A 23,574-nucleotide genomic window follows, 5' to 3' on the forward strand; every position below is an offset into this window, starting at 1 on the left:
TATAAATTCAAGACACATAATTTAAGGCATTTGTGCCTGTGCTAATTTCAGAGCATAATATAAAGCAAATACTAAAAGCGTTCGTAATATAAATTAAGTCCACATGCTACATTTAGTCTTGAAGGGAAACTTTTGTTTTGGTATTTCATTTTCGATAAGTGATTTGTGGGTGCTGAAAGAGATCAGTTGACATCTGATAGGTGACCCCACAAACATCTGCCTTAATCTATGTGTTCAGCTTTTGCTTGTGAAGTTTGACAGTAGTCGGAAAGTGCCTCTTTAATAAAGCACACCTTTAACTAACTCTCACAGATTCATTCCAGCTTTTAAAGTGAGAAGATGGCTTGAACTCTCACTGCTGCCAGCTCAGCTGTGGATCTGAAATATCCAGCTGTGCCCTCTCTGCCTCTTTCATCACCAATAACAGACTTTGCAATCAGAATCTGTCTAGCACGTGTGTTGATGTGTGAGGCGAGATAGCATTTCGCTCACTGTATTGGCTTCTCAGCGCTAGACCATAGTAAACATTTGTCTTTGTCAGTAGTTAAAGCAATGTGATTTGAGAATGTACAGGGATTACAGACGCTTCTGCCCTATTATGCTTTTGTCTAGGTCTACATAGAAATTTACATTCAAAGAGAGTTGATTTAACTGTTAGGATAGACTAGTAATTCTTGAAAGTGTGTTTTTAGGGGTTTTCACCTTCAGGGGAAGAAAAAAATCCAATGATTGTCCCACTATATGTCATATTACGACCTTTTAATTGTTATTATTGCAAACCAAAAGGACTGCCTTTATGTCATTAGCCACTATTGGGATTTGGTATATCGTATCAGATCTTTGACCAAATTGATGTTAAAATAAACCTAAGCCCTGAATTATCTGTAATTGTCTATGAGAAGAATCCTAATGTTTTCTTTAGGAAACACTATTGTAAGTGAAAAATCTAATATTAGCACTCATGATGTTAATAACATCTATTGATTATTGAGTACTGTGCTGAGCATTTTGTATCCAGTACCTTATTTACTACTCCCAGCAGTCCTGTGAGATGATTCCTATTTTCTAGATTAGGTAACAGCTATCAGTGAAGTAATTTGTCCTAATTGCCATAGGGTTTGATTTCAGGCTTGTCTAACCATGCTTTTAATCACAGCCACACACATCACTGGAAGCACACCTGACCACGTGGCTTGCTCAGACACTCATGTTTCAAAGTTGAATTAGAAGCAGTGCCTACATTCAAGTGCACTAAGTCCAGTGGGGGAAGATGGATGGCAAATCAATTGTACTTGGCCGAATGATGAGTGTTATGACAGTGGAATAGAAAGGGTAGTAAGGGAGTTTGGAGAAGGTCATCTAAACCAGGCTGAGGGTCACAGAAGTCATCTTAAAAGAAAGGATCATTGAGCTGAATTTTCAAGGATGACTAAGAGCCAGCCAGAGGAAAACAGTGAGGAAGGACGTGTAGGCAGGGAGCCAGCCCCTTTGCTGACATGGAGCAGGAAAGAGAATGGATCAGAAACTGCATGGTGGTGCATATGATTGCCATGAGGGCCATGTATATGGGGGGAAAATAATATTTTCAATCAAGTTTTGTGTGTCAAAACATGTTTTAGATGTTCAACATTATTTCATGTAATCCCCATAATAACTATTGGAGGCCAGAAATGAAGGCAAAGGTCAGATTGTAAAGCTCCTTGTCTGCCTGGATAAGGAGTCTGTACTTTATCCTAACAACTGTGGGTGGCTATAGAAATATTTTAAATCAGGGGAAAAACATAGTATTCTGGAGACTAAATTGGAGTAGGATTAAGACCTGAGCTAATGACACCAGTTAGGAGAAAAGATAGTGTGGTTATCCAAAGGATAATCTGTGGTGATGTCCTGAACAAAGGTATTGGGGTCAGGGAGGAACAGAGAGAAAGTAGAGGCAAAGTTGGACAGATTCATAGGAATTGGTGACTAGAAGAATATATGGGACTGAGCTCCATCTTTATGGAGCCAAAAAGATTGTTAAGTAAAGAATAGAATAGAATTTCCACTTTTAAGGACTACAAGAAAAACAATTTTTGTTTGTTTTCCTCTTTTTTTGAATGGAAAGGATCTACTTTATTGAGATCTTTCCTAGGAAATTTTTTTGGTGATATTTAAATCCATTTGAAGGTTTACCTATGGAGCCTAGCTCTTTTGGTTTTGTTGTTGTTGTTTTTATTTTTTGAGACAGGGTTACTATTGCCTATTCTGGAGTGCAGCAGAATAATCATAGCTCATTGCAGCCTTGAACTCCTGGGCTCCAGCAATCCTCCTGCCTCAGCCTATCAGGACCTGGAACTACAGGTGCATGCCATGACACATGGCTAATTTTAAAATGTTTGTCTTGAAGAGATGGGGTCTTGCTGTGTTGAATAGGATGGTTTCGAGCTCCTGACCTCAAGCGATCCTCCTCCCTTGGCCTCCCGAAGTGCTGAGATTACCAGCATGAGCCACTGTGCCCGGACACCTAGCTCCTTTTAAATGTTTTCACATCCTGACTCTTCTCAAGTGTATAAAATATAGAAAAAAGGAATGTTAAAAATGTTTGTGTATTTTTATGCCCTACTTTGTGTTTAGAAATGTTTTGTTCAGGTAATCACCAAAAAAAAAAAAAAAAAAAAAAAGAGATTTGCTGTAAAATGCATTGGTTTCTCATTCACTTCCATTTAAATTGTATTACTTTGCTCTTTAGAGAGAAAATAGTGCATGGTCTGAAACTGACCTAGGTGAGGCCCTGATTTGGAGATGTTTATGAATATGGCATATAAAGCTTAGGTCTATTACAGACATTCATGCCTGGGTATTTTGTTGCTGCTTGTATTGCATACTTCTGTTATTATAAAAATTGATTTTTAAAAATTAGATTTCCCATCAAGCCATTACAATATGAGTTACTATTTTTAAAAAAGAAACATTTATTTTTTTTCTTAGCTTCTCTTCCTAATAAAAGAAAAAAAGTCTATTCCTCAGATCTGTTTCTAATGTGAGATGATCTGAAATTATGCATAGCTGGGAATTATATGAGAATCTTGAATTTGTTTCTTTAAATCTAATTATCAGATCATGCCCTAACTTTTAAAACCTCACGTTTGGTTCATCTTGAATTCCACATCCCAAGACTCATGAATGCCCCTGATCAGGGATGACTGATGCAGACTGGGAGCCACGTGGGCCCCGGGTCTGGTTCAGCGCAGCGGCACTCTCTTCCATTCAAAGTCTCAGATGTCTGCCCCTCTGCAAAGCCGTGAGGCCAATGTCTATAGCTGCTAAGCATGAAATCCCCTGCTTCTGTTTGTTTCTTTTGTTGCCACGAGTTAATAGGGACAGAGACAGGAGACAGCCCAGAACAAAGCAGAAATAATGGAGTATTTCACCCCAAAAAGGAATGTGGATTGAGAAATACAAAGGGTAAGGCAAAGACAGACTTAGTGTCCTGAGGCAGTGTGATGTATTGGCCAGAAGCCTCAGCCCTGGGACAATTCCAGGCCAAAGCCTTCATCTGTGTGCTCCCAACAGCCCACATGGCTGAAAGGTTTGACCCACCTTCTGTAAAAACAATTTGTTGTTTTTTCCCACTAGGGTCTTAAAGGATGACAGGATTTCCACCTCAAAACATAGGTTGCTCTTAGAACGTGGAGAAGTCTTCCAGCTGGGATGTGTCTGGCAGCCAGGGGCCTCTTCACAGCACTCCATTGCCCTGTTTATTATTTCTCTTGTTATAGATGCCATTTGGAACTTATTTACAAGAACCACTAGTTACCCTAAGACATCGGGACATATTTGATATTCATTTCTCTCCTTACAACTAGAAAGCCAGGATTAGCTAAGAGATGGTATGCTTATTATAGACCTTCTCCTTCACAGACCTTTCTACATAACCTGGTTTATTTATATATTTTCTCCCATAATCTCCTCCAGTCTCCTGCAAAATATTTTATTTAGTATTTGCTTATTTATTTACTTTATTGAGATATAATTTACACACACATATATTTTAATGTATAATTTATATACACATATAATCTGTGACTGTTCCAAAGAGATTTTTTTCCTTTACTGCTATGCTTAGGATTAGAAATCTCTGCAGCCCACATGGGCTTCTTCTCCTTTTTTTTTTTAATTTTTCAAAACAGTCTCACTGTGTGGCCCAGCTGGAAAGCAGTGGCATGATCTTGGCTCAGTGCAACCTCTATACCCTGGGGTTGAAGCAATTCTCCTGCCTCAGCCTTCTGAGTATCAGCCTTCTGAGTAGCTGGGACTACAGGCACGTACCACCACACCTGGTAATTTTTGTATTTTTAGTAGAGATGGGGTCTCACCACATTGGCCAAGCTGATCTCGAACTCCTGACCTCAAATGATCCACCCACCTTGACCTCCCAAAGTGTAGGGATTACAGGCGTGAGCCACTGTACCCGGCTGGCTTCTCTTAATACATAAGTTTTATCCTTTCCAGAGGACAAAAAAGGGTTAAAGGAAAGAAGCAAACCATGTGAAAGAGAGAAGCCAGCCGCACTTTGGTATCCCCTTTTCTTCCATCCCAGCCAATCTCCTCTCCTCCTCCTCCCCTGCTCTCTAATTCAGCAGGACGCGAACTTTAAGGATACTATTTCTCACCCAACTCCTCTAACTCCAAAAGAGCTGTGGGTCTGCTTTGCCTGGAATGAGAGATACTTTAGCCATAAACCTGCTGGTACAAGTAAAGAGGTAATACAAAGACTTGTATCTTTGCCTTCCTTTGCCTGGTGTTTTCTCTTCTGTTACACAGGCAAACTTATTAAAAGCACTCTTTCGCCCCCTCAAAAGAACAGAGCACCCACTTCTGATGCCCTGATCCCTGACTTGAGGGCATGAACCAGGGCTCTGGAGCAGAATAACCCTGGCTCGAACCCCAGCTCTGCCACTTAATAGCTCTATCTCTGTGTCGCCCTCTACACAGAATGGGTCTAAAGTCTCCTTTGCATGACACACCCTCAGAAGTTAGAGGCTTATCACTGAAGAAGTTTGGAAAACAGCTCAGGAGCCAGACTGCCAGGGTTTGAATCTTGTTCCACGTAGGCAAGTTACTTAACTTCTTTAAGCCTCAGTTTCCTCATCTTTAAATTGAAATCATATAGTACTTTTCTAGGGAATAGATGAATTAATACTCGTAAGTCGCTTTTATCTGGTGTTCAATAGCATTAGCTGTTTTTGGTTTTGTTTTTAATTTATTAGGACACCCGCCCCTCCCAGTGTCTCCTACAGAGCTCAAGCAGCTCTGACAGATCCTGTAACACATTTTGTAGTTTGTTTTATTTTGTATTGGGTTATGTTTTCAAAAGACAGAGTCATATCTTGCTGTTGCAGACCTGGAAAATATTTTGTTCTAAATCAAGCCATTTTAGATATTCAAGCACATCTTAATGTTTTACTCATTGAACATGCTTAGTGTTAGAGAATACTTCTAGAAACTGACTTTCTTTTAGAAGCTTATTTTTTTCTTCATTATGAGAGTTGGAGAAGGGTCAGAATGAATAGCTGCCTCTTTGTGGTTTGGAAGCCAGCTGCGTGAGAAACATACCCACTTAAAGTTGTGAGTGACTTTGCTCTTCCCTTTAGGTACCAACTTATGGATGTTTCATTAATCTAACAAGTATTTATTGAGGGCGGTGCTCAGCCCCACCCTTGGGCCGCATAGAGAAAGACCTGGTGAACTGTCTTAGGAGACCTTGTGTTTCTGTCTGGCGAGACCAGTATTGAAATGAGAAGGAAACAGTGTGGGGCTTGGGTCGTCTGGCTGTGGGGAAGTCCTGAAGCCGACTGGAGAAAAGTTTCCAGCAACTATACAGAGCTTCAATCAAATTGAAATCATGCTCAGAATAAAATCATGTATTCATGATGAAAAACAGAGCATCAATTGAAACAAATGCCATGTCCCAAAGGGCTGGGAATTTAGTGAAACAGGATGGTAGGAAATACTGGCAATGCAGGGGCCAGTGCCAAAGTGGGAGGATTTGGAGCTAGATTCTCATCTAGAAACACATATTTGTAGGACAACTTTGCTGCTCTGTGTTGGTGCCTTGGTAGCTGTAAAATTAAGCTTTTTGAACCAATAATAGGACCAAGAATGGATATGTCTTTGGATCTGTGTGAATATTTCTATTACACAATGAATCTTAGAAAGAATACGTGTGGCACAGTATTAGCTGTAGTGCTAGTGTGTACAGGACCAAAAATGGAAAAAAGGATTAGTTCTCTCCGAAGGAACTGAAGACTTCTCAGAGGAGGTGCCCTTTAAACAGAATGTTGAATAGGAGTTTGCCAAGTAGGAATGAGGGGAGGAAATTTTATTCTGTGTGCACAGGAACAGGGTGGCATAGAAACACAAAGTGCCCAGAGCATATGAAGGACTGGTGGTGATTTGGAGGTAGCTGAAGTCATTAAGGTGGAAATATAGAGGAAAATGAGATGTACAATTAAATGCTTAATTAGTGCTTTGCAGTGTTGACATGAGGGGCTATTCATCAAGTACCTATTGTATACAGTGTTCTGTTAGACCTACGAAGTCTGGTACTGTTGGGGAAATAAATACCTTATTTCTGTCCCTAACAGGAATGGAGACATTTTAAGATAATCTTGCTGTCTTGGTACTAGGTCACCAGACTGAAATGCCAGTCCTTATTTTACTTCAGCAGTTTTATCTTTTGCTTTCCTTTATTTCCAATGTTTGAGGTCACCTTCCTTTTTTTTTTTTTTAATTTACTTATATTACTTTAGGTGCATACTATATCTGGCATTTCTCCCCATGTTATCCCTCCCCTCCCTCCCCACCCCTCATTGTCTCTCCCCTACCCCCCCAACTGTCCCCTGTGTGTGATGCTTCTCTCCCTGAGTCCACGTGTTCTCGTTGTTCAACACCCACATATGAGTGAGAACATACGGAGTCACCTTCCTTTTTAAGCACATATTTCTAAGGGGTTTGCTTCTGCTTTTAAGCTAATCTGTTATTTCAGCTGTTGATTATATGATTATATGATCTGTCCAAAGTCTACGATATCGCCAGTTATAACTGATGATTCTGGTCTTTGCCCCCTCTCAAGACCTAGGTACACCGTTTCCTCAAATACAGCTCTAGAAGTTTGTGGATATGCAGCATGGGAAACATTCTGTGTTCTGACATAATATAGTGGATACACTGGGTTCTTTTAAAAAAGACAGAATCATAACTGACCCTGTGTGAAAAGGCCTGTGAACTGAAGCAGTCTAGGCAATGGAGACCATGACCTTGGTTGGCCCCCCTGAGACTATACTTACATTCAGACTGCCTCTGTTCTCTATTTGCTGCTACCAGGGGAGTGGGGACAAGTTGTGTGTGTTTTGTGTCTTGGGCTGAACTGGATACACTGGAACATGTGGAGGCTGCTGTGGGCTGATGGAAGTACTACAGTCTGGGCTGTATATCGGGCAGCCAGACTCTTGTCCGAGGAAGCTAACTATCATCTAAGATACCTTGGGAAAATGAACATCGTGATGAACAGTTATTTACCCATATGGCGCCTTTCTTAGCAGCATAATGTATTGCACCCAGACCTTATAACATCCTCTTGAAGAAAGGAAGTGGCAGAGAGTGTTAAAACGTTACTGGTTAATCATGGGGAAACTGAAGCATGGATAGTTTTATGAGGCTTGAACAGAGTTACACAATGCCTCAGTGTCTGGCCTGGGAATGAGGCCTGAGTTTGCCGCTTGCTGTCAGGACTGCCGACAGCATTGTGTTTCGCATTGTACAACAGTGAAAAGGGCTTACTCTTCACAATGCAAGAGCTGCTGTAGGAGACACACACAATGAACTTTGGTACAGTATAGTCTAGAGGCCAAAATGAGTAATTTTAAGTAAATTGACTATAGGATTCAAAGCTTCATTAAGTTTTAAAGCAAAAAACAAATGAAAACTCTGTATAGTTTTTAGGAACTGACTCAGAAAACCTGACCATTCCATCCACATTGGAAGTAGCATACCCTTAAAAGTTTTATCTTGTTGACTCAAAATCTGACACTGTTCCTGTTAACCATAGGATTGGTTTATTCAGTCATTTCAAATATATGTTTATTTCTAAGAGTCTGTGGTTTATTTCAAAGATTCTGCCTTGTAATAAATATCAGTCTGCCCTTTATGTTCCAAAGTACCTTATTTCCATAGCCTGGGGTTTTGTGGGGAGGCTTTTGTTTTATTCAGTTTTAGTTTGGGTTCTTGTAGAACAGCTGGAACTGCAGAGCCTGGACTTTGAGAAAGAGCTTGAGGAGTTGCAGGGGGAGATGTCATGTTGGATGTCTTTATGATATTCAGCTATATGATTGAAACCATGAGAGTAAGATGACATCACTAGTGAGAATATAAAAAGAGAAGAGAGGCCAGGCTCAGCGGCTGACACCTGTAATCTCAGCATTTTGAGAAGCCAAGGCGGGCAAGATCACCTCAGCTCAGGAATTCGAGACCAGCCTGGGCAACTTGGTGAAACCTCGTCTCTACAAAGAAATACAAAAATTGTCTGGGTGCAGTGGTGCACACTATAATCCCAGCTATTCGGGAGGCTGAGGTGGGAGGATTGCTTGAGCCTAGGATTGTGGAGGTTGCAGTGAGTGTCGATTGCAGCACTGTACTCCAGCCTGAGGGACAGAGAGAGACTGGCTTAAAAAAAAAAAAAAGAAAGAAAAGAGAAAGAGAGGAGAAAACACAGTGGAGTAGAATATCACTGCTGTCACTGCAAAATTATCTTTTGTGTCAGAGATGTCTTAGGTAACCTAGAATAAGCAGGTGATATAGATATTAGTGGCATGGGCTACAAAGTTTTTATACTCCGAATTTTAAAAAGAACATGAAGGTGAAATTCTGGAGTGTTTGGCAAAAATATGAGTGATAATAACGTGAATAATTTAAATAGGATGCTCTAGCAATCAGTCACATACAGTTTTATTTGATATTAAAGATTTATGATAGTTTGGGCCAGTGTTGTCAGGCCAGCCTTCCTCCAGGAGATATCCAGAGGAATTCTGGCAGGGAGCTGAGTGAGAATGAGGGCTTCTAGAGCAGGAATAGGGTTTCTCCTCCTTGAACCCCAACTAAAACCAAAGCAGCCCAGTAAAAGAAACTGTGTGACTGGTTTTGTTGTGTGTCCTAGTTGAATGTGGAAGACCTCTTCTAAGTCTGAACAGCTGCTAGCCAGTAGCCATCTTTGAAGGAATAGATGCATCCATAAATAAATGTATTTCTGGGAAAAACTCTCATCCTGAGCCTGGGAGACAGACTTTATAAAAAGTTTATTAAAGTCAGACAATATCAGCCAGCCTTCATATGAATCCACAATGTAATGTGTTGGCGTCTCGAATGCTGTTAGTAGTTGTGGTCATTAATGTAGTGGGAGATGGTGTGCTGGAACTAAAGGAAGGTCAGAGAAGAACATCTCAAAGGATGAAGGCAGACTGAAATAAGTAGGACTCATCAGGCTTGAAAAGACTGGGAGGAAATACAATTAACATCGAATAAACCCACGAAGAATATGGGTCGTAGAATTGTTTACCAGAAGCAGGCAGAACCTCCTACAAATGGAGGAAAAGTGAATTTAGAACAAAAAGAAGCTCTAATTTACCAAGAAATTTGATCCTGTATACCAAAACCACTCTTTCTGGAACCAGGCTAACTAATGGCATTGAAGCTAAGTGAAAAAGTCCAGGGTTTCTTATTTTGACATTATTTTCTTGAAGTGTGGAGGGCCGAGAGAGCATAAATCAAGCATATTATTAGTCTCTATGTTTTCTTTCTTTCTTTTTTTTTTTTCCTTAGGTAAAATTTGAGAGTCATTCATTCTTCATTCAACAATTATTTGCTGAAGGTAGATTCTATGCCATGTTCTCTGCTAGACACTGGGGGTACTGAGATGAAGGGGGACAGACATGGTTCTCATAGGCTGGTGATGAATAAGAAACTGTAACTGTCTGTGTAATGAATTTACAAAAGCCCTGTAGACATGAATTGCTAACACAATCTTAGGATTGGAGCAGACTGCCCTGAGCATAGGATGATTAAGTTGAGACAAAAAAATGATGAGGAGTTGGCTAAGTCCTGAAGTGCTGGAAGAGGGAACAATGTATTAGATGCCTCAATTGAGGTGAGAGAGGGCATGGCTGGAGGAGCTACAGGAGTGAGGGCAATGAGGCTGGTGAGCTTGGCTGGAGCAGATCATGGAGTGTGGGGTAGACAATGGTAAGGGTTTGGGCTCAAGAGCTGGGCAAAGTCACTGTGGTGGCTTAAGCACAGAAGGTCAGATTTTTCTCTTTATATGCAATCCAGTGGCTGCAGTGTGGAGAATAGGGGGTATAAGAACAAATATGCTGGAACCAGTGGGAGGATGTTGATGCTGTCTAGGTTATGATGGCCTGGGTTGGACAGAAGCGGACAATCCTAGAGCTACTTCAGAGGTCATATGAACTGGATTTGTTGATTAGATGTGAGAAATGAGGGAGAGAGACAATCAAGCTTGATTTACGAGAGTATGACAGCCAATTAGGACTCAGATTTTATCTGAGTGAGATGAATCAACACAGGCTTTTTTATAGGTCTCTTCTCTCATGATCTCCAGATGACCCAGAAGTGAGTAGATCTGCCTCCTTTCCTCCCTGTCTCCCCCTTTCCCTCTTTCTCTCATGAATCATTTAGGCCCTAAATGTTTCAGGCTCTACAAGCTGGCACATAGTTGGCCCCTAACAAATGAATATGGGATAAGTAGAAAGATCAAAAGCTGCATGGACACCCTGTCTCCCAAATCCCCTTGGCTTTCTTTTTTTTCATTTTGAGATGAAGTCTCGCTCTTGTTGCCAAGGCTGGAGTGCAATGGCGGAATCTTGGCTCACTGCTACCTCTGCAACCCAGATTCAAGTGATTCTCCTGCCTCAGTCTCCTGAGTAGCTGGGACTACAAGCACCCGACACCAGGCCTGACTAATTTTTTGTGTGTGTGTGTCTTTTTAGTAGATACAGGGTTTCACCATGTTGGCTAGGCTGGTCTCGAACTCCTGACCTCAGGTAATCCGCCAGCCTTGGCCTCCCAAAGTGCTGGAATTATAGGTGGGAGCCACAGTGCCCAGCCCAAATCCCTTTGTCATTAACTCTTGCAGAGTATACAGGTTTGTGCAGTGCCCAAACTATACTACAGTTCATAGTACCCTGGTTGATTGACCTGAAACAATTTAGCAAAGGCCATAAAGGCAATGATATGTACAGAGATGCTATTTAATGATTTTAAAAATCTTTGTATTTTGAAATGATATCAAACAGTGGTAAGACCAGAACAAGGAATTTTCCTCTATTCTTTTCACTCAGTATCACTAGTCATTAACATTTTGTCATGTTGGTTTTATCACTCCCCTCACTAGATAAAGATGGAGCTGGAGATTTAGAATTTTTCTGAGCCAATTAATTGTGGACATCAAGACTCTTCACCTCTAAATACTTAGAGGTATTATAAGTAATTAGAATATTTTCTCAAAACAATGATTTTTCTTATATAACCACAGTACATTGATTAAATTCAGGAAATTTAACGTTATACAGTACTCTTACCTAATATGCAATCTATATTCAGGGCTCACTTACTGTCTCAATAATGTCATTTATGGTATTTTTTTCCCTCTTGATCTAAGATCCAGTCCAAGATGTATTGCATTTTTTTATTATGTCTTTTTAGTCCTCTTTAACATGGAACAGTTCCTCAGTCTTTCTTTGACTTTTAAGACTGATATTTTGGAGAACAGGCAAGTTGCCTTATGGAATACCCCTGAGATTGGCTTTATCTGGTTTCCTCATGCTTAGATTGAGGTTGTGTGGTTTTGGCAGGAAAGCTGCGGGATGATGTCATGCTCCTTGCAGTGCACCTGCCACAGCAGGAAGGGGGCCATGAAGTAGACAAACGTTTCATAACTGAGAATGTTAACTTTGATCACTTGGCTAGAGTGGTGTCTCCAGGTTTCACCATTCTAAAGTTACCATTTTCTTCCTTATAAGTAATAGTTTATTCAATTACTTCTTAATACTTATTCAGTCATTTTCAATGTGACTAAGGTTTGTTTCTACACTCTTACTTAAAGGAACGTTTTCCCCCCTTCTTTTGGCAGTGTTTTAGAGCACTTTGCTGCAAGGGACCACCACCTGCACGACCAGAATACGACCTGGTTTGCATAGGCCTCACTGGCTCTGGCAAAACCAGTCTGTTGTCCAAACTCTGCAGCGAAAGCCCTGAGAACGTCGTGTCGACCACAGGTGGGTACTGTGCTGGGGTTCTGTCCCTTTTTCTTTCTCATCCCAAGATGTCTTAGTTTCCTCTGCAATTTTTGTGGTTCCTCACCTCCCCTCTACTTATAGTTTAATGCTTTAGTCAGCTTATTTTAATTTTAAACACTATCTCTTTTTCAGAGTTGAAATGGATTTAATAGCATTAAATTGCTGTATCCTATATCCCTCTAGCAGGTCATGTCAGTGGCAATTAATAAAAGAAGCTTGGGAATATATTAATATAAGCGAAATCTGAAGCTCTGATATATGACAAGATGGATTCATCTTGGACCCATGGAGTACTTTCCTTCCTTGAAGTGTCACTCCAGCCTTGTTTTCTTGGCCACACACTCCCTAAACAGTAAACTGATGTAATCTGAATGTTCTTTCCTCATCATTTTTCACCTGGAGGAAGGTCAGTGCAGGAGACTATGCACCAGCCTTCTCCTGTTGCTTCCTGACATAGCTAAGAAAAGTCAGTCTAGGGCAGTGGTTCTCAATCTAGGGACATTTCGGAGACATTTGTGGGGAGGGTATTACTGGCTTCTAGTGGATAGAGGCCAGTGGTGCTACTAAACTTCCTACAATGCACAGGGCAGCTCCCACAGCAAAGAGTTATCTGGCCCGAAATGTTTTCAGTTTCAAGTTATTAGTGAGAAATCCTGGTTGGGGTATTTTTCACTTCTCAAATGTGTCCTCTTTCTCTTCTGACAATGAAGAAGGAAAGAAGAGCATAAGCTAGAGGAAATCATGGAAGAGCAGCTGCAGGAGACAAAGAACAGAGCTCCTCTGTAGGGTTAGCTGATAAGGAAGGAGAAGGGTGAGACTTTGTCTGGGAAAGTTGGAAAGACTGTTCACTCAACCAGCTTATTTTGAACCTACTGTGTGCCAGGTCCAGTGTTAGACATGGGATAAGCAATGATTTCAGCATTCCAGGAGTCTCAGTATACTGGCTACATAAACATTAAGTTCATATCCAGAAATAGATGGGGCATGGAAGAAAGAGGCATGACAGTGTTGCCTGGAACTGGGGGAGGGGAAGGATGTACGATGTGATTTGCTACATTGGATTTGAACTTGGTAAGTAGGCCTGGTACAAGAAACAAGCTGCCGGGGTGGAAAAGAAAGAGGATTCAGGAGCAGAGGGGCAGTGTGAGGGCAAGGAGTATGAAACCGATTGGCAACCCCTGGAAACCACATTTCTGCGTGGCTGCAGCGTATGTTTAATAGAGTGCCAGGAGATGAGTTGTACTCAGTGGTGGCTGAATCTTGGCAGACCTTTCATACTGTGCTCAGGAGTTTGGGATTTTCATGTAGGTAGTACAGAGACATCAGAATATTTTAAGCAAGGAAACTATATGATCAGATGTCCGTTTGAGAAGGATCACGCTGGCCATGACATAGGGGCTAAGTTGTAAGGAGCGCGGTTAGAGGTGGAGTCAGAAGATTACTGCAATGGTGCAGCTAAGATGATGAAGGCCTTGGTTGAGGCAGTTACAGGGGGAAGAAGAGGAAGGAATAGGTACGATATATATTTGAGGGCTAGAACTGACAAAGCCTGGTGCAGTTGGGTTTGGAGAGTGAGAGCGAGAAAGCCATGGCTGGCTCAGTTCCTGGCTTAGGTGATGGATGATGGAATTATTAACTAGAATTTCCTAAAACAAGTAGAAAGGATATTGTTGATCAAGAACCTTACATCAGTTCAGGGCAGGTTTTGCCAGCAAATAAGTTAGGAAAAAAAGTGTAGGTTTTGAGGACTTTTCAGATTTTAGAATTGAGATAAGAAACTGTGGAGCTGTTACAGGAGTAGAAACATCGCTTGATTTTAGAATGAGGGAAAGAATAGGGGGATTGTAATGAGTGGAGACACCTCAGAGAGGAGTAGCAGAGCTCATGCGTAGCCTGTTTGCAGAAGCTGTTTCTGACTACCTTCTTTTCTCCTTGGGCAGAACCGAGTATTCCCCCATCTCCCCACTGGGCGTTGTCCATATATCTCCCAGTTAGTGCCTGTAGCATTGCTTTGTGTATGTGCCCATCTCCCCATCTTTGGTTATGATCTCCTAAGGGCAGATAGAGCATCGCATGTGGTATTGCATACCCACAGTCTGGCACAAGGTTTGGGCATGGATACAGATGTCTGTTAAATTCATAAGCAAAAAGTAAATTGAATCTATATAGTCCTTTGCGAGCCTTATAACAGCCTTATATGACAGGTAAGAATTCTTTTCCATATTCTGTTTCTAAATTACCTGAAGTTCAAAGGTATGGTGACATGGCTATTGTTACAGGACTAGAGATAGGATGCCAGTTCAGGTGTTCAAGTGAAGTTTGGTAGTATCCAAGGTTTAGGATTTCTGATGGAAGTATGTACTTAATTGATTGTTTGTAAAACTGTGAATATATTTTGAGTAATGTGCAATGAAGTTATATAAACTTTGTTAGCTTAATTGTCTTCAAGCAAAATAGTTTCTAAAATATGTGTAAGAGTAACACAAAGTGTGCTCTTCTTCACTTATGAGAGTTATCGTCTAGTACTATTGCTAGAGGAACAGTTTGAATTATAGTGTAAAAGATTATCTGTACATAATTGTATTACTTGTAAGTTATATTTTATATTTGTTTTGATTAAATTTTTTAATAATATGTTTTACCAGAATCATAGTGTGCTACTCAATTCTCTGATGAATTAGTTATTAGGTTGGCTAATTTTTTGGATATGAAGCTTCTTTGAGTTGTCATTGTTCTGAACCTGGCACAATGCCTTTTTGGAGGCCTCTTTGGATGAAGCTGCCATCAAGAAGTTTATACCCAGGTTAGGAAGATAAGCTGTGTATTGATAAAAACAGTTCACATAGGCCAGGGACAGTGGCTCATGCCTGTAATCCCAGCACTTTGGGAGGCCGAGGCAGGTGGATTACCTGAGGCTGGGAGTTCGAGACCAGCCTGACCAACATGGAGAAACGCCATCTCTACTAAAAATATATAATTAGCTGGGCATGGTGGTGCTTGTTTGTAATCCCAGCTACTTGGGAGGCTGAGGTAGCAGAACCGCTTGAATCTGGGAGGCGGAGGTTGCGGTGAACTCAGATTACGCCATTGCATTCTAGCCTGGGCAACAAGAGTGAAACTCTGTCTCAAAAAACAAAAACAGAACAAAAGAAAAACAGTTCACATATATTGCTTATTTAATATATGCCAGGCTCTGTGCTAAGACAGAATCTGATATGTGATACACTTGATGGTGTAAATATGAATGTTAAAAGAGGAGAGCGTTTCTAATCTGGAGGGTCAAAGAAAGCTCACAGTGAAGGTTATATTTGAGTAGGTTCTTTTATGATGGGTAAGATCTAATCAGAGAGGAATGGGGTGAGGAGAAGTAGGGATAGAAAGCATAGGCATATTCAGAGAAAGATTAGTGACTTTACTGGGTTAAGGCACAGCATGCAGAGCTGTAAGGTATGCGGGGATCTGAGGCTAGAGACTAGAGAAGCTGTTGGGGGAGGCCTGTTAGATGTATGGGCAATCCAGCAGGGACAGTGCTTTTGGGAATGTTATTGCTACGGTAAAAGTGACTGTCATGCTGGGTATTTGAGAGGAAAGGAAGATAAAACAATCACATATGAGTCAAGTTTATAGTTTTGTGTTTGAGTGAATTGTTGAAAAAAACAAGGTAGGGAAACATGACAGATAGTTTTAAGATAAAAATAATGAGTTTAGTTTGGGGCATGCTAATTTTGAGGTGTTGACAGTACATCCAATAATGATCCAAATGCTAAAAGACAAGCAGACTAGAGAGATTTTGTAGATAGGGAGATAGATTTGAGAGACCACTCTGTGGTTTGAATGAGATTGTCCAGGGGTAATGGGTAGAAAGAGAGAAGAGGGATGCTAAGCACCAATTATGTTTTGTTAATTAATTCCACGTTCATTGAACGCCAGTTATGTAACCACCACTGACTTAAGGACTAAGGATATATCAGTTAACAAAATATATAAACAACCCTGCTCTTTGGAGCTTATGTTACAGTATCTGTATTTGATAAGGAATATAGGTCAGACAGTTCTATATAATATCCTTTAAGTCAAATATGGGCAAGAAATCAAAGGAACCAGTCAAATAAGGTAAACATAAGCCTAAAGTCTGAGAAAGGCATTGGATGTGGTGACAATGTGGTATTTAATAACTAATGGTAGAAATGGTTTCAGAAGAGTATTGAGATGGAAACCAACCTGAGAAATGAGGGGATTGATGAGCAAGCAAAGGAATTGTGGGATAGATATCATTTTCCCTCCTTAGCTCTTTGGCATATAGATGATTCTTTCAAGAAGATGGACAGAAAAAGAGAAAATAGTGCTAAGCATATTTGTTTCTATAAGAAAAGGTCTCTTGAGCATGCTAGTAGACAGAGGTTTAGGGTTCTCATCAGGGGAAGAGGAAAGACTGAAGATGCTCAAGAGAGGACAGTGAGCATAAGAATGAGTGAGGATTTCTCGTAAAATGGAATAACTGGAACTGGTTTGCTCTCCCACCTAAAAGAACAACCACCACCACCAGCTCATGAAATATACACAACAACAATTTTCAAGCCAGTGAATGTCAAGCAACAAAAGGCAGTTATCCCTGAGAGTGAGAAACAAATGAGATGTATACTGTGATTGTCCCAACTTAATGCCTTGAGAGTTTCCAGGCTGTGGCACAGCTCCAGAGAGAGCCGAGGTGGAGCTCAGTGAACTTGCATTGAAGAGATGAAGCTGAGGGCAAGGGGAGACCAAGATAGCTAATGTTCATAGGATAGAGTACCAGAGAAAAGAGTTGTACAGAGAGAGAATGCTAGAGATTTTCAGAGGGTCTTCCTTGAGTTTCCAGCAAAATATTTCATGCATGCATGTGAGGAAACTTCCCAAGGCCACGGAAAGAACCATCTTAAAGGACTAGAGGCAACAGTGCAGACTAGAAAACTTGTAACTCACGAGGAAGTGGGTAGAGTACTTGGCAAGGTCAGCCCTACGTGGAATACTACTCTGGGCTCACATGGCAGATAATACTAGCAAGTTCCAAAACCTCGGTTGGGTGCCTGGTAATGTTAATGCATCTCATTACAAAGCTGTATAGGATTTAAAGAAAAAATATTCATCACTCAACAAGGTAGAATTCACAATGTCTGACAGTCAGTCAAAGATTATCAGACATGGGAAGAGGCCAGAAAACATGATTCATAGTGAGAATAATCATCAAATTGGAACTGACCCAGAACTGATGTAAATATGAGAACTAGCAAAAGGACATTAAAACTGTTATTATGACTGTATTCTATCTGTTACTAGAGACTGAGACAGAAAAAAATGCAAAGAGCATCCAGTGAACTAGGGACAACTTTAAACCTAACCAAGGGTAATTTGAGTCCATGAAGGTGAGTAGAAAGGGACAGAAAAATATTTGAAGAAATAATGGCTGAAACATTGTCAAACACGAAGAAAGTTCTATACCTGCAGATCTAAGAAGCTCATTGAACTCCAAACAAAAGGAACATGAGCAAGCCTGGGCACAGTGGCTCACACTTGTAATCCCAATACTTTGGGAGGCTGAGATGGAAGGATCACTTGAGGTCAGGAATTGGACACCAGCTTGGGCAACATAGTAAGACCCCATCTCTACAAAAAAAATAAATAAATAAATTAGCTGCATGTGTTGGTGCACACCTGTCGTTGTAGCTACTTGTGAGATAGAAGTTGGAGGACTGCTTGAGCCTGGGAGTTTGAAGCTGCAATGAGCTGTGATCACATTGCTGTACTCCAGCCTGGGTGACAGGGAGAGAGAGAGAGAGAGACCCTGTTTCTTGGGGGAAAAAAAGAGAGAAAGAGAAAGAAACATAAATGTAACTAACAAGGCACATCATAATAAAATTGCTCAAAACCAGTGATTAAAGAATATATTTAATTTTATGTGTAACTTGGCTGGGCTCCAGTGCCCAAATATGTAGTCAAACATTAGTCTGGATGTTTCTGTAAGGGTATTTTGGGATGACATTAATACTTAAATCTGCGGAGTTTGACAGATTGTCCTCCATAATGTGGTTTGGCCTCATCCAGCCAGTTGAAGGCCTGAATAGAATAAAAAACTTGCCTCCCTGGAACAAGAGGGAATTCTTCAGTAAATGACCTTTGGACTTGAACTGCACATTGATTCTTTCAGCCTGTCATCCCAAACTATGGATTTTGGATTTACAGCAACTGTAATTGTGTGAGCCAGCTTCTTAAAAGTACTTCTCTGTCTCTATTTATATCGATATATAAACAAAGATATATATTTATATCTATCCATGCACCTATACGTACGTATATATACACACACACACAACACACACACACACACACACACACACACACACACACACATACACACACATATAAACACACATCCTTTCTTTTTATTTTCTCTTGAGAACAAAGTAGTGCAAATAAAATACATTAAAAGCAGATAAAAGATGTTATGTGAGTAAAAATAAAAACAAGGATAACATCACAGTTTTTCACTGGAAAAATGCAAGTAAAAGACATTTGAGCAGCATCTTTAAAGTACTGTACTGAAAGGGAAAAAAATGTCAACCAATATCCAGCAAAAGTATCTTTTAAAAAGAATGTAAAAATAAAGACTTTTTCAGATATACAAAATCTGCAGGAATTTACTGTTAGCAGATAAGCATTGTAAGAAATGTTAAAAGAAGTTTTTGAGGCAGAAAAAAAAAAAGATATCAGATGGAAATATGGATCTATATAAAAGAATAAAGAGTACCAGAAATGCAAAGTGTATCGGTAATTATATAAGATTTACTTCTTTATTTAAATATCTTTAAGAGGTAACTCTTTAAGCAACAATAATAACCACATGTTATGGGGTTAATAACATATGTAAAAGTAAAATGCATGAGAACAATAGCATAAAGGTCGTGGGGAAAAGAGAAGTACACTATTGGAAGATTCTTGTGCTCTATGCAAAGACGTATAACAACGCTTGAAGGTAGTTTGATTAAAGATGTACTGTAAACCCTAAAGTAACCACTAAAATAGCAAAACAAAGAATGAGAGCCAATAAGGAAACAAATGAGATAAAAAAGAATTATCAAAGATAATAAAAAAAAAACGCAGAAAAAGAAGAAAAGGTGAACAAGAATAGATGAAACAAATAGGAAACAAGTAGAAAGTTCATACAGTCAAACCTAAAAATCAATAATAAATGGTCTAGACTCCGTAATTAAGAGAAAGAGGTTGCTAGAATGGATTTTCTTAAAAAGCAAGACCCAACCAAATACTGACTTTAAGAATCAAACTTTAAGTATAAAGATACAAATAGGTTAAATATGAAAGGGTGGAAGAAGATATATCATGTTAACACTAGTCAAAAGAAAGTTGGAGTAGCTATGCTAATATTAGACAATGTAGATTTCAAAGCAGTGAATAAGGCTGGGGATAAAGAAGTTAATAATGATGAAGGGGTCATTTAATCAAGAGGCTGTAATAGTACTAAACATTTATGTACCTAACAGAGCTTCAGAATATGTGAAACAAAAAATGACGGAACTGCAAAGAGAAATGGACAAACCCACAATTATAATCAGAGACTTCAATTTCTCTCAATAATTTATAGATTACGTAGGAAGAAAATCAACCAATACATAGTAGACTTCAACAACACTAACAGCTAAGTTGACCTGATTAACATTTTTAAAAAACTTCATCCAACAACAGAAGACATTCTTTTTAGGTACACATGGAATATTTGCCAAATTAGGCCATAATCTGGTTTTTGAAAACAAGTCTAAATAAGTTTAAGTGGCTTCAAGTTATATCCAATATGTTGTTCCCAGACCACAATAGAATTGCATTAGAAATCAATAACAAGAAGATCTCTGGAAAAATTCTCCAGTATTTGGAAACTCAGTTACTTCTAAATAACCCATGGATCAAAGTAGGAATCAAGAGAGAAATTATAAAAGATTTTGCACTGAATGGCAATGCTACATATTAGACTGTGGTACCTATAAAATAGGACTTTGGGGAAAATTTATAACACTAAATGTCTGTTTAGAAAAGAAGGGCCTCAAATCAATGATCTCAGCTTCCACCTTAGGGAACTAAAAGAAAAATGGATTAAGCTCCAATAAGCAGAAGAAAATAAAGATCAAAGTGGAAGCCAATGAAATAGAAGACCCATAGAGAAAATTAGTAAAACCAAAAGCTGGTTCTTTGAGAAGGTCAGTAAAACTGATAAAACTCTAGCCAAACTGATCAGAAAAAATCAAAGAAGACACAAATAACCAATATCAGTAATAAGAAAGGTGACATCAATACAGATTTCATAAATAGTAAGAGGTTAATAATAAGGGAATATCATGAGCAACTTTATGCCAATAAATATGACAGCTTAGAGAAAATGAACAATTTCCTTGAAAGACAAACCATCAAATTTCATTCAAGAAGAAATAGAGAACCCTGTTAGACCTATATCTAATTAAGAAATTGATACCTTTTCTTTCTTTTTTAAAGTCTAGTTGGTTTCACTAGTAAATCCTACCAAACATCTTAAGGAAAAAGTACTTCCAATTCTGTACAATCTCTTCCAGAAAACTGAAGAGGAGGGAAAATGTCCCGACTTCTAAGACCAGCATGAAGCTGATACCAAAACCATGCAAAAGCATTACAAGAAAAGAAAACTGCATGCCAATAGCTCTCATGAACACAGATACAAAAATTATAAGTGAAAATCTAGCAAATCAAATTCAACAATAATATTTTAATAGGATAATATATCATGATCATGTGACATTTATTCTGGGAATGCAGAGTTGGTTGCACATTCAAAAATCAAATCAGTTTAGGGGAACCGCGGCGTAGGTGCAGACATGGCCAAGTCCAAGAACCACACAACACACAACCAGTCCTGAAAATGGCACAGAAATGGTATCAAGAAACCCCGATCACAAAGATACGAATCTCTTAAGGGGGTGGACCCCAAGTTCCTGAGGAACATGCGCTTTGCCAAGAAGCACAACAAGAAGGGCCTAAAGAAGATGCAGGCCAACAATACCAAGGCCATGAGTTCACGTGCCGAGGCCATCAAGGCTCTCGTAAAGCCCAAGGAGGTTAAGCCCAAGATCCCAAAGGGGGGTGTCAGCCACAAGCTTGATCGACTTGCCTACATTGCCCACCCCAAGCTTGGGAAGCGTGCTCGTGCATGCATTGCCAAGGGGCTCAGGCTCTGCCGGCCAAAAGTCAAGGCCAAGTCCAAGGATCAAACCAAGGCCGAGGCTGCAGCTCCAGCTTCAGTTCTAGCTCAGGCTCCCAAAGGTGTCCAGGCCCCTACAAAGGCTTCAGAGTAGATATCTCTGTCTGTCAACGTGAGGACAGAAGGACGGGTGCGACCCCCTCGGGGCTGCCATCTGCATGGGGCTGGGGTCCTCCTGTGCTATTTGTACAAATAAACATGAGGGAGGATTAAAAAAAAAATCAGTTTAGTTTATGGTATCAATAAGCCGAAAGAAGAAACTATGATTCTGTGAAGATATGAAAAACAAACAAACAAAAAAACTCTGCATCAGTTTTTGACAAAAACTCTGAACAAAGTAGAACTAGAAAGGAATTACATTAACTGTTAAAGGGCATCTGTGAAAACCCTGCAGCTGTTGTCACAGTTAATGGAGAAAAACGGAATTATTTCCTGATCAGATCAGGAATAAGACATGGTTGCCTGGTCTCACCACATCTATTCAACATTGTAGTAGAGATTCTAGCCAGTAAATCAGGAAAGAAAAAATAAATAAAATGATTTCATTTTGGAAAAGAATAAATAAAAACTTACTTGCCAATGGCATGGTTGTTAAAGTAGAAAATCTGCAACTCTATGCCATAAACTGGAGATGGTTGATGTGAATTAGATCTGATAGTTTTAGAGATCTGAAAACTATCAGAAACTTAGAGGATAGCTCTGGCTAGTTTTAAGAATGTTGCCCATAAGAATAGAAGCATATAGGGTATGGTGGACACCTGTTAGACAAATATTGAATTCATTCAGAGAGATGAACAAAATCCCTGAAAATTGGTAGATGGGAAAGCAGTGGTCCATATATAAATAAATGTCGTAACTCAGATAGGATGTTATTAACAAGTGGCTATGATGAAGTGTTCTAAAAGCATAAAAGGAAGCAAAGCTTGTGCTGAGAGGCACTGATAAGAGAAGGAAAGCTCTGTTTGCTAGTGTATGGAGGAAGAAAAAGTGTGCAGGGAAATCTTGGAGCATGGAGAAGACTCTTCTTAACAAAGGTGAGGTTCCATATGATTGGCTGAGAGGGCTCTGTAATGATAAAGGTAAGGCTGAGTTGGCCATGGAAGGCAGGAAGTAAGGATTAGGAGAAAAAGGCTAGATGCTTGGCCTTTGGACCTGTGTGTTCATTATAGTGAAAGAAGGAGGTCAAGATGTTGGAGAAACGAGCTACTGATGTTAGAGAAGGATTGGCAGATAGGCTGCAGAGGAGATCCCACAGACTGACGTTGGGATCCACAACTGTTCAGTGCTGGAGTTTGAGATAGAGATTGGTGTCATCTTCAAACTTACTGCCCAGGTCCAGAGTTCTTTTTGTTGTTCTCTCTCTCTCTCTCTCTCTCTCTCTCTCTCTCTCTCTCTCTCTCTCTCTCTCTGTGTGTGTGTGTGTGTGTGTGTGTGTGTGTGTCTAAGTAAAGAAGAACAAAGGAGGTGGAAGGAAGGTACTGAAATAAAGAGGAAAGCCCAATAGTAATAAAGGTAACTAGGAAAAGTTAACTAGGCAACTTTCTTCCTTCTGAGGAAGCCAGAAAGCCACATGTGTGTGTAGACATTCAGTGTGGAAGATGGCAGAATAGCTGGACCTGCGGAGAATGAGTCACAAGGGAATGATCAAGAAATTTAACTGTATACAAATTTAAAACCATTGGAAAGCTAAAATTAAGATAAATATAAAAAAATACTGTTGGAAATATTTGCATCAGATATTACAGATAAGAATATGGCTGGCCCTCTTAGAGAATTCAACCACGTTTACAAGTAACATCTAGAATCTAATAGATAAACTATGCCAAGTCTACAAAGAGATAATTCCTAAAAAGAATAAATGGCAAATTAATGGAAAAGTTTCAACTTTACTAGAAGTTTAACTTTACTAGAGAATAAATAAGTAAATGTTAGTTTTATACTTAAATTTAGCAA

General features: G+C 39.8%; 1 protein-coding gene and 1 pseudogene across 6 annotated transcripts in view; both read left to right on the top strand.

Annotated features, from left to right (window-relative positions):
- The window catches only part of ARL15 (ADP ribosylation factor like GTPase 15), a 418,972-nt gene that overhangs the window by 120,255 nt on the left and 275,143 nt on the right, over positions 1-23,574 (top strand). For all 6 annotated transcript variants that reach the window (XM_032283753.1, XM_032283649.1, XM_032283959.1 and 3 more), the window contains one exon: positions 12,182-12,326. In XM_032283753.1, coding sequence (XP_032139644.1) covers positions 12,182-12,326 — 145 coding nt within the window. The remainder of the gene's footprint in view (positions 1-12,181; positions 12,327-23,574) is intronic.
- LOC116555468 lies at positions 18,772-23,311 on the top strand (annotated as a pseudogene).

This window comes from Sapajus apella, unplaced genomic scaffold (genome assembly GCF_009761245.1).
Source record: "Sapajus apella isolate SASKATOON/1434 unplaced genomic scaffold, GSC_monkey_1.0 scaffold1, whole genome shotgun sequence".
NCBI lineage: Eukaryota > Metazoa > Chordata > Mammalia > Primates > Cebidae > Sapajus > Sapajus apella.